Here is a 12,226-nt window from a genome sequence, read left to right as displayed (position 1 = left end):
TGACCCTCTCTTTGCAGGAGACTGTTATTTATTTATTTGTACATTTTTGTCATCGATTAATCCTTCTTATCCTTTGTGCATCCATGCATCCATACAGTAATCTGCAGGTGAGGTCAGAAAAACAATTTAAAAGTTCCTAGATTTATATTGAAACTTTGAGCCAACGAAATTTCAGGCCTGCAACACATTAAAAACAGTTGGAGCAGGAAAACCTTTTCCTCTCTGTAATGTTGCATCAAGAGACGATGACGTCATAATACACATTAAGGTGTGCAGTTTTATAGTGCCGTTGCATTTTTGTTTTTTAAATGGTCCTGTAATGGGATATGTTGGGATACAAGCCCATCTTACACGCTGGAACCAATGCGTCCACATCAATTTCTGCAGATTTCACCCATGTTTCTCTCTGTTTGACAAAGGTTTCTCAAAGTAATCACACCCCACGATGTTACATCAGCTCAATGAATGCCTGTCACGGTCTCTGGGTTCTGTTGCTTTTCCTGTATTTCCTTCTTTTCTGACTCTGTTCTGTGTTTTGTTATTTTACTATTGTGGTTTCAGCGGTTATGTTTGCTTGATCTGGTTTTCAAAAGGATTTTTGGTTTTCTTGTTCCTTTCTCTGTTATTGTTGCTGCGTCTTTTATTTCTTCCCTGCCAGTCTTCTTCTTCCTTCTGCTGTCGTCCCTCATTATTGTCACCTGCGTCTCACTGGTTTCCCTGGCGTTTCCCCTTCCAGTTTATGTAAAGTTGTGTCTTTCCTCCTTGCTCTGATAGTCCCTCATCATTCTGTCTTACTCCTTTTTATGGGTCACCTACGGTGGCCGACAAGGGCCAAACGCACTGCAACGGCCTAATGCGTCTCAGTTAAGGAAAACAGCTTCAAGTACAGAAACGATTCAAATTCACAAACTCAAAACGAGGTACAAAAAGAGGAACGTGGTGCAAATGAAAAAACGTGCTGCAAAAAACGAAGACAAATGCAGCATCATCAAACGCGCTGCAAATAGAGAAACGATGCAAAGCACAAAGCGATATAAAACAAGAAACCATCTTCAAAAGAAAAACGCTTGATAACCGGTCACTACAACCGGAAGTGCTCCAAACCTGCAGGGGGCGCAGCTGACTGAACCACAGTGTTTACATCCATGGTTTAAACATACAGCGGGAACGGTAATGTGATTTTTATCTGACTATATTTATATACGATGTTTCTATCACTGTACAACGCTGTACATTGTATCGTCTGGTGTAAAATATAATAAAGAAACGTCTCGTAATGCCACTAAATTTCACGGAGACAAAGATCGAGATGTTGTGAGGATGGGGACAGTTCTTTTGCTAGAATTAATAACCATCTCTTATCCACCTTATTCCTGGAGGCTCTACTGTAGAAACGATTGTGGGTGCAACTTCCGGTGAGACGCCGGAAGTAGTGCAAAGCCATTGACTAACCATGGCAGCTGAGCGTGAACAGCGGTTGATTTTAAAGCAATTTGCTTTCAATCTAGCAGAGAAGTTACGTTTTTTTTTTCTGACATTTAATGTTTAACATGTTTATCAACCGTAGCATTTACTAAAATGCCCTTGCGGAGCTCGGGTACGTCATGTTGCGGAGCAAAACCTGCATCATACTTTGTGGCTGGGATCCGACAAACCACCGGAGACGCTGAATCCTCAGAAGGATTGACAGGAATGTCATGAAATATCAGGTATGATTTCAGGTTAATGTCATGAGAGCATCAGGTATGATTTCAGGTTAATGTCATGAGAATATCAGGTATGATTTCAGGTTAATGTCATGAGAATATCAGGTGTGATTTCAGGTTAATGTCATGAGAACATCAGGTATGATTTCAGGTTAATGTCATGAGAATATCAGGTATGATTTCAGGTTAATGTCATGAGAGCATCAGGTATGATTTCAGGTTAATGTCATGAAATATCAGGTATGATTTCAGGTTAATGTCATGAGAATATCAGGTATGATTTCAGGTTAATGTCATTGGAATATCAGGTATGATTTCAGGTTAATGTCATGAGAATATCAGGTATGATTTCAGGTTAATGTCATTGGAATATCAGGTATGATTTCAGGTTAATGTCATGAGAACATCAGGTATGATTTCAGGTGTATGGAGGACACAGCATTGTAGTATTTGTCCGGTAATGACAACCTTTAGTATTATTTATTATTATTTTCTGTGCAGTAAAAATACAAAGTGTGTTTATGGCACGGACTGCAGGGCAGCATTAGAATAAAAATACAATAGTTTCACTACAGACGTGTTGATAAGAAAAATGTTTTTTGTTAATTCAATTTTAAATCGTAGCTGTGATAATGTACCGGGTTTTTCCTAAACTTCTGGAGGGCTTAGGTGATGTGGTTGCAGGTCTTCCCCCAGGTACATTTGATGAGGGGGCTGGGGGTGTTATAATGGTAGGGTAAACTCTAATGTATCATATCTTATCTTAATAATTGTGTACTGTATTGCTCCCTCAGATGAGCCTGACCAGATGGATCAGAAGGAGGAGCTGTGCTCAACACCAAAGCTTCCTGTGATGCCCAAACACAGTGGTCAGACCCAGGGATGGAGGACCACACCTATTCTATTATTTACGTGCTGGAGATGAGGTGATGGGTGACCGTGGTTTCACAGTTAGAGACTTGCTGGAGGAGTGTAGGGGGAAGCTAATCATTCCAGCATTCACACGCAAAGGATGCCAGCTGACGAGTGAGGAGGTCAAAATTGACAAAATGCTCAAGATTTGTGCTGGTTTATTTCAAGTGAAAAGTGAGAAGATATTTAATATTGCACTTAAACATACTTACATATTTCATTCATTTAACATTTTCTGAAAACAACTGAGGTACAGTTACACTTACAGTATCTTTAACACATAAATCTCAACAGGTTAAGTGCTGTATGTAGTTTGTAGAGCTGCACTTACATATTTCATTCATTTAACATTTTCTGAAAACAACTGAGGTCCAGCTGCAATTGTTATTTTTTTTAGGAAATAAAAGTCCAAATAGTGTGATTTCAGCTTGTCAGGTGTGAATATTTTCTGGTTTCTTAAGTCCTCCGACAGACTGTAAACTGAATCTCTCTCACTTAAGACACAAATGTAATGTGCTTTTGTTAAACAATATTTTTGTGATATCAGCAGCAGCAGCAGCAGCCTCTGCTGAGGCTGCTGCCCCCGCGACCCGGTAACGGATAAAGCGGGAGAAGATGATGATGATGATGATGATGATGATGAATATTTTTGTGTTAAAATGTTTTGATTCATGTCCCTATATTGTATGTCCTGATATGTCAGGAGGGGATCTTTCAGGTTGTGTTTTTAATAAAACTGAAAACAAAAATGAAGTCTGTTGTACTGTTTTCCCCCTAGCTTTATACAGTGCTCTTGGTGTTTTGTGTGTGTATTACACATAACACCTGTTATTTGATTACTGTATTTTCAAGAGATTCAGATATTTGGGGCAGAGCTGAATCTTCTTTGCAACAAATTCATCTACAAATGTTGGAAGCATGTGTGAAAAGTTCTGGAGGTGTTTCATGTGTGTATCTGAAGTCTTTGTCAAATGAAATTTGGAACTCCAGGTGCTCAGTTGGTCCAGATAACCAGCTTGCAGCCCCAGGCACATCACTGCCAGCTGGACCTGAAAGAATAAATATAAAAGACGGCTTACAGTTTGTCTTAATGAAGGTTCACAAGTAGCCTACCTGTCACATTAGTTCATAGATTATAAGCAGTACACGAGTTGTAAAAAAAAATCAGGGGGGATGGTGGATTTTATCATATTGGGACAGATAATTTGTGCTGATTACAAATAATATAATATATTACAAATAATAGCACTGACCAAAACACCTGCAGAAATACTGCAGGAATGACATAGCATCAGTTAAATGCAGCCTTCTGTAAGCTTTAAATATCCACTGGGCTTACATCAAATACATCAAAACACAACAATAAAAAACAGTTTTCTGAACATATCAATATGACTCTGTCCTTCACAGGATAAGTAAAATAGATCACTGCAAAAACTCACAATCTTAACAAGAATATTTGTCCTATTTCTATTTAAAATGTCTCGTTTTAGTAAAAAAAAAAATCTCATTACACTTAAAACAAGACTCATCACTGGAAAAAACAATTTTCACCTGTTTCAAGTAGATTTTCACTTGAAATAAGTAAAAAAAATCTGCCAGTGGAACAAGATGTTATTGCTTGTAATGAGAAGATAAATCTTGTCCCACTGGCAGATTTTTCTACTTATTTCAGGTGAAAATTTACTTGAAACAGGTGAAAATTGTCAAATGTTATTTTTCTGGTGTTATTTTTCTGGTGATGACTCTAAATGTTGAAATAGCAGTATAACCACATTCATTGATGAAATGACATAAGAGATGGAAATTGAGGGATGATGGATGGGGGATGATTTGGACCGTTTTTATTTCAGGGGGGATGCCATCCCCCCTCATCCCCCCTCATCTCGAGTACTGATAAGTAACAATATTTACCCACCTGGGGCCTGTACTACGAAGCAAGTTCAACATACCCAGGATATCTTTTCCTTATCCAGATTCACTAAGCGGGACAATTGCAATCACGCTAAGCGGTCACACGACGGTGGTTATCAACTCGGTATATCAACCCAGCTTTCTCCAATCTGGATATGAGCGCGTGCACATAAAAGGGGCTGTGTTTTCGGCGCATGACCAATCGCAAGCATGGAGAAGTCCGCTGTCAGAGCCGCTTATTTCAGTAGCGAAGAGCAAACAATAATTTTACGGAAATATGATGAGTATAGGCATATAATACAGGCAAAAAGCAACACAGTTGCAGCTGCAAAATGCAGGAAAGACAGCTGGCAAAAGATCGCTGACTGTATAAATGCGTAAATTCATAGGGATATAAACATATATTTGAATATTCTGGGAATCTTAATCTTAAACTGTAAACCATGATCAGCAATATTAAAATAATAAAAGGCTTGCAATATTTCAGTTGATTTGAAATGAATCCAGAATGTATGACATTTTTTTGTTTTTGTGTTTGCATTACAGAAAATCACAATATTCTAATTTTCTGAGACAGTCCTGTATATATTGGTTCTATAACTATTGTTGTTGACCGATAACTTGTGCTGATGCTGTACCAACGAATTGGGTTTTTTTATTTATTTTATTTAATTTTTTATTTTTTCAGGAGGGGGGTATTTAGTATTTTAAAGTGACTTCTCAGAATGTTCGAGGGACGAAATTGAAAATCCCTTTTTTGCTATCCCCTTACAAATGCATCTTTTTTTTTATTTCTTCTTGATTTATTTATTTAATTGGTATTAGTTTTGGATTGACTGTACATCGATTTTGGGTGATGATTTGTTTTATTTATTCATTGATTGATTTATTTTTTATTTTCTCCTCCACCTCTTTTTTCTTTTTTTTGGGGATCGTTCATACAGGTACTCATCAGGGAAAGCAAAGGGGTTTTGGCGGTCCCTGAATATGCGTTCTCTTCGGAGGGATCCTCTCACGATCCGCGCACCGAGCTCCACTGGATTCTCTTCGAAAGGGCATGCCATTTTCCAAGAGAGCTAATTGGTCAGTGGGCGGTGCTTTTACACCCGGCGATCTGTATCTCGAACATAACCTGCTCCGGAGCAGGTTAGCGGTTCAGCATAAGTTACCATGGCGATGTACCCCGGTGAGAAGTGAACCACCGTCGTAGTCCTGAAAACCCAGGGTTAAACCTGAAGTTACCTCGCTAACCCCAAATCCCGCTTCGTAGTACAGGCCCCTGGAGGAGTATCCACTTTGCCCATTGGGAAGAATGAGATACTTCCCATCTTCTAAGCATTTCTTCACTTCTTCAGGTCGTCCTGCCATCCCTCAACAGCAGTAGGCAGAGGTAAGATGATATTGTCCTGTTTGAGCTGTGACAGGTGGTGTTTCCACATGTTTTATATCCCCAACCTCGGAGAAAGAGGGTTAACGCGTTCACTCAGCATGTAAACAAACGCCGGTTCCGGCACGCGCCGGAAGTCGCGCCCATAATTCATGCAAAGCCTCATGGGGGCTAGGAATAAGGTGGATAGCTGTCTCCAAAAAAGTAATGGAAGAAACTCATTATATATCAAAACAAAATGGGAACAAGAATTCAATGTTGTATTGTCAGAGAGTGATTGGCTTTCCATGTGCAACACACAGCAATCTTCAACTAGTTCGAGAAGATGGCGAGAATTCGGATGGAAAAATCTCATACGCTTTTTTATCACTCCACACATTAAGACTAAACAAACACAACAACAATAGAATTGTTGGCGAGGGTGTGATCATGTAGTAAACAATCATTCTCATATCTTTTGGACATGTCCAAAAATACAATTATTCTGGCATAATGTTATCCAAACAATGGAGGAAATTCTAAACCTAAGAATACCTAAAGACCCAAGGACTGTATATCTGGGACTTTTGCCTGTTGAAGTAATTGAAAAGAGAGACACCTACCTCTTCAAAATATTGACTGTTGCTGCTAAGAAGGCCCTGACAAGACTGGATGAGAAGCAATCCCCCAGCGCTGAAACAATGGCTAGACATTGTTGAAGAAATATACGCCATGGAAAAATTGACTTTTTGTTTGAGAATTAAAGGAAGGGATTTTGCTCAAAAGTGGCAAAAATGGTCTACATTTAAGGTCAAATCCCAGCCATGCCCTTAAAGAAGGGAAAGAAAAGAATGGCAAAATATTACATCTCCCCCAGGAAGTTATTTTATGATTGTTACTATCATTTTTTATTTTTATTATTGTTTTTTTCCCCCTCTCCTTTCTGTGTAACTTGAAAAAGACAAAATAAAAAGTATATATAAAAAAAAAACATATTTACAGCCTGGTTAAAAAAAAACTAAATTGTGGCCTCAATCATTTTATTTCTTATTCATGACAACTCTGAGGTGGGTACATCCACAAGATGGCGCTTTAACACCATGTAACTAAAAATCCATGAATATTGCGACTTTCAACACATTTCAGAAAATACCTAGTCAGTAAAGGAGGAGGCAGTACTCAGTAAATGAGTGCTGCTCCGATGCTCTGCAGAGATACTTTCAAAGGGAGAAATATCACCAGAGACAAAGAGAACAAGTTTACATGATGAACATCACATTTAAATACCAATAGTATCTGTTAGAAAAGTCTACTTTGCTTCCAGGGATGGAGCAGGGATCCCAGCCCAGGGGGCCAAAGCATTCTTGATGGGCCCTTGTGGCCTAAACATCCCCGAGCTTCCCATCTTCCACAAAAAGTCTTTGTCTTGGCTGTCAAAATATTCTGGTGCAAACTTCTAGATCAGGGGTCGGCAACCCAAAATGTTGAAAGAGCCATATTGGACCAAAAACACAAAAAACGAATATGTCTGGAGCCACAAAAAATTAAAGGTCTTGTATATACCTTAGAATGAAGACAAATGGTGAAAGGAGAAATGTCGAAAAAAAAGTCAAAATGTGGAGAAAAAAGTTCAAATGTTGAGAAAAAAGTTGAAATGTTGAGAAAAAAGTTGAAATGTTGAGAAAAAAGCCGAAATGTCGAGAAAAAAGCCGAAATGTCGAGATTAAAAAGGAAAGGAAAAAGGAAGAAAAAAAGGAAAGAAAGAAGAAAAAAAAAAAAAAAACAAGAAAAGAAAGAAAAAAAGGAAGAAAAGAAAATAAAGACAAAGAAAGAGAAAAAAGGAAGAAAAAAGAAGAAAAAAGCAAAAAAACAAGAAAAGAAAGAAAAAAAGGAAAATAAAAGAGAAAAAAAGAGAAAGAAAGAAAAAGAAAGAGAAAAAAAAGAAAAAAAAGAAGAAAAAGGGGAAAAAAAGGAAAAAAAAAGTGAAACATTTTTGAAAAAGCTCCAGGAGCCACTAGGGTGGCGCTAAAGAGCCACATGCGGCTCTAGAGCCGCGGGTTGCCGACCCCTGTTGTAGATATTCAGCCTTTTATAATGATCCAAAAAAGAAGCATAAGCAGGAGAACTGTCAACAAAGTGTTTATTCAGAACATAGACAGCATGGTCTGTAAATGCAAAAGATCATGAGTTTAAAAAAAAAAGACAATGAGGCTGAGGCATCTATGAGTTGGATATGTGCAGACACCCCCCACTTTCTGCAAATACTCACTGTATGCTCGACAGGAAGAAGCTTGTTAACTGAAAAGAAAACATCCAACAAAGCATTTAGACTTCCTTTTGCAATCTCACTCTGCGTTGACACAGACGTATTGATTGGAAGGAATTGGCTTGTTTTACATTTGTAAAAGCATCCGACAGGTTGTTGTAGAGCTTAACCAGGGTCACAAACTCCATAATTGATCCAGCTCAAAAGAACTCACATCAGATGTGCAGGCTGGCTAACATCCTAACTGGTATTATTCATCTGACAGATCAAAGCAAATATAAATGCTTCCCTTTCCATTTGGTGAAGTTGATTTGCAACTGGCTGCAAAAGACAACGTCCTGTAGTTCCACATGTAGCTCATGCTCACGGCACCGTTTGTGTTTTAGGACAATGTGCCAACAGAGAAAAATCCCTTATTACAGGCAGAAGGACATCAGCAGATGAATTTAGAAAAGGAAAATAAATATTCCACCTGATATGAAACGCACCACATTAAAATTCTTCCATTGGTCGAAAACTAGAACTCAAGCTGATAAACATGATACCACTCATATCTGCAGTGATCTCTTACCCATTTGAAATCCAGATACTGTGACACAAATTTAATCTAAAGTAAAATTGTTCTAGCCGTACTAAAATGACAGTTTTCACTGAATGCCGAGTCATTCAACAGCAATACTGTGTTTCCAGAGTTCCAGCCGTTTTAATCCGAGTGAACTCACATTAACTTGGACGAGTGGAAGTTTTGCAGCTAAGTGCAAAGAGATGAAAACAAAGCAGCCTCAAATCACTGCAGACCAAAAACCACGGTTGGTATCACCATAGCAACACATTAAATCAGAATTAAAAAAAAAAAAGGATACAAAAACTTTTTCTTTTTCTTTTTTTTTTCTTGAAAAGTAGATTGTTAAATAAACAAGACATGCATGTCAGAGATAACTCATCTGCACACAGACGGATATGTGGTTGACCCTGTTTCACCAGTGTGGAATGTCCGACGTTTTAAAACTAATTCAAGTTTCTTTTTCTTCATTGTTCAAATGAGTACAGGAGTGAACACAGACATGTACAAAAAAGCTGAAAAAAACCCAACTGAATCAGGCTGATCGTTTGTCACCATCCTCCAGCGTTTTCCATGCAGTCAAAATAAAATAAATAAATTAAAAAAAAAAAAAAAAATCAGTCAAAATCTGAGAAATTTGCTGGTTTTGGTCCAAAATGGATTTGCTTGCTAATAAATGAAAAACTAAAAAGCATTTACAAAACATTTTAAGGGGTTCATAAACCCTTTGGGAGCAGTCCATTAACTCTGCTTTATGATTACTTATCAATAAATCAATTTTTTCCCCAAAAAAATGTCTTCACTAGGCAGTGGACTGCAGTTTGTAAAAGCTAACGGGATAATTCCATCAACATCTGAACTCTGATCTGCAGAGCGCCACATTTCAAACAAGCACTAAACTGAAATAAAAAAGCCAAAACCTGACAGCTGGAGCGGAGGATGCTGCTGGTGCAAACAAACGTGGGTGCTGGGATTGGCTGATACTCAGAGGGGACAGGGATCATTTGTTATCCTGATTGATTCTGATCTGCACGCCGCCCCTCTTTACTTCCCCTGGGAGGCTGTGGATACGATGGCACAGATCTGATGGACGCCGTACCAAACCGGCTCACAATCACAATGAACACCACAGTTGTGCTATCAGAATTCAAACATGAACACATGCAAACTGCTCACCTCAAGTTAAACAATGTGATAACAAAACTGCACACAAACTAAACACACATTTTTTATATTATCCACACACGCACACTTATATATATATATATATTTATATATGTATAAATTGTACATACGATTTGTCTAACTTTCAAACCCTTTGTATTCAAAATACACATACACCTATGTCAAAGAGGATGTCTTTGGTCAAGAAAAATATGTTAAAATCTACAGGCTATAAATCTTATTGTACAGGAATGAAACGAGAATGAAAAAAAAAAGAAAAGAAAATGTAATTGTGATCATGTAACTGATCAAAATGATGAAAGCTGATACCAAGTATCTAATAGTTTTCATTTGGACAATTTCCAAATATTTAAAGTGCGTCTGCATTATTTCCTCAGCATTAAATGTCAAAGAAACATCCATCAAAATAAGGCAGATTGGTTTCCACATAAATCTACAAACATTTATATACGCATGCGCACAACACACATTTGTTCAGAAAAGGAAGGGCACTAAAAGACCTGAAGAAGATTTTAGGGTCCCAGACAGAGGAAAATCCTCCAGTGATGAATATTAATGAACTCTGAAAACAGATGATCAAGTTAAATGTTTAAAAAAATAAAATGGGTGTCGTCACAGCTGTTAAATGTAAAACAGTGAATTTAAAACAAAAATAGCAGCCTATTCACACACCATCTAATGATGCCTCTGTCACACAACTGTTAACATAAGAGTTGACATAAATAAAATACAGTCTATCGTTGAGAGTGGGAGATGAATCAATATAAAAGAAAAAATAAAAACAGAAGAATAGGAGAACAAAGACGTATGGAGGTCACGGTGTGTATCATTCTCCTGGTCGTAGAGCGGCCTCTCTCGCTGGGACGCTGGATGGGGCTCCTTCAGGACTGCTCAGACTCTGTGGTGACACCTGCTGGCACGGCTGTTTCAGGCCACACCTGCCCACCCGGGTTAAGACGTCTTCCCCACGATGGGGTTGTCGCTGAAACAAGCAGTAGTACAATCATCATCCATCAACACTAGGGGTGGGCAAAAATATCGATATGGCAATATATCGCAATACTTTTCAAGCCGATTCAATATCGATATTCAAAATTTGAATATCGATGATTAAAAAAAAAAAAAAAAAAAAAAAATATATATATATATATATATATATATATATATATATATATATATATATTTTTTTTTTTTTTCAAATATTTTTTATCCCCGATTTTTTTCCCATTATAATCACCCAGTGCTCCTACCTGAGTGACAGTCCTGGGCATTGCCACTCTCTACCAACCCTGGGAGGGCCCTGCACTGAGCTCAGGTTTTATTTCACGTTTTATTTCATTTTATAATTTATTTTTTATATAACACAATTGCCTGTCCTTAAAAAATGAAAAATAATGGACAGAGGTTTATTTATTTATGGATTTACATCTATACTGACTGATCACTGTGCCTGTCCTTGGTTTTAGTACCCATCTTTCTTGTGTTTATCATCATTTGCCACATAATTAAAGCAACCTCATACTAAATTTAATGTTAATTTCATATGATGTAAATAATATGAAAAATATACACAAATATGTTGTAGCTTTAGCTTGTATAGTTATAATAAAACATTGTTTTGACTCAGTTTGTCCCATGAATTGTCACTATAATCTGATGAACGTGCAACTCGGATTTTATGATCCATCACTATCATCTGATGTACATATATACAACTTGGATTTTAAGATGTGTAATGCATTTTTACATTTTTCGGTGAACTATGTAGAATATAATAATCGGGATATTGCATAATCGGGATATCGCAATGTGTATCGTATCGTGGCTCAAGTATCGTGATGCGTATCGTATCGTGAGGTCCTTCCCAATACCCACCCCTAATCAACACTTAGCATGGATACAAACTTCCCTCAACTGCTTGGATGTTTCTCCAGCAGGGAGGAGGGTTAAACTAATCCTGCAGCAGGACTCAACGTGCTGCCAGAGTCGCACGCAGCCCGTTAAAGAGCCCTATGATGTTTTGAGCCTCACTCAAATAACCAGAGTCCGAGCGGGAGGAGGACGGTCACGCCCCTAAAATATGATCTAGTTCATTTCTTTCCTCTCTGCACTGTCAGTGCCTAAACCTTTTACAAAACACTGGATATAACCCAAGGTGAGAGTAAACTGGAACGGTCCAGAACTGGGTTGCAGTAAAGGATCATCAGGCCGAGCGCTGCTCCAGTGAGAGCAGAGAACACACACCTGCTTCATTCCACCTACATTAGTCATTTTATAACAGCAGTCTCTTTATTCACTGCTGCTGGACGCATTTA

At 38.0% G+C, this 12,226-nt stretch overlaps 1 protein-coding gene across 1 annotated transcript in view; it reads right to left on the bottom strand.

Moving 5' to 3' along the window:
* Positions 1 to 8,021: 8,021 nt before the first annotated feature.
* The window catches only part of rasa2 (RAS p21 protein activator 2), a 32,967-nt gene continuing 28,762 nt past the window's right edge, over positions 8,022 to 12,226 (bottom strand). The window contains exon 24 of the mRNA XM_061719186.1: positions 8,022 to 10,893. Within this exon, the coding sequence (XP_061575170.1) occupies positions 10,863 to 10,893 (31 nt within the window). The 3' untranslated portion in view covers positions 8,022 to 10,862. The remainder of the gene's footprint in view (positions 10,894 to 12,226) is intronic.

The sequence above is a fragment of the Cololabis saira genome, chromosome 4 (genome assembly GCF_033807715.1).
Source record: "Cololabis saira isolate AMF1-May2022 chromosome 4, fColSai1.1, whole genome shotgun sequence".
Lineage (NCBI taxonomy): Eukaryota > Metazoa > Chordata > Actinopteri > Beloniformes > Belonidae > Cololabis > Cololabis saira.
The sequence above is the reverse complement of the archived record's forward strand: the minus strand, read 5'-3'. Positions and strand labels throughout refer to the sequence as shown.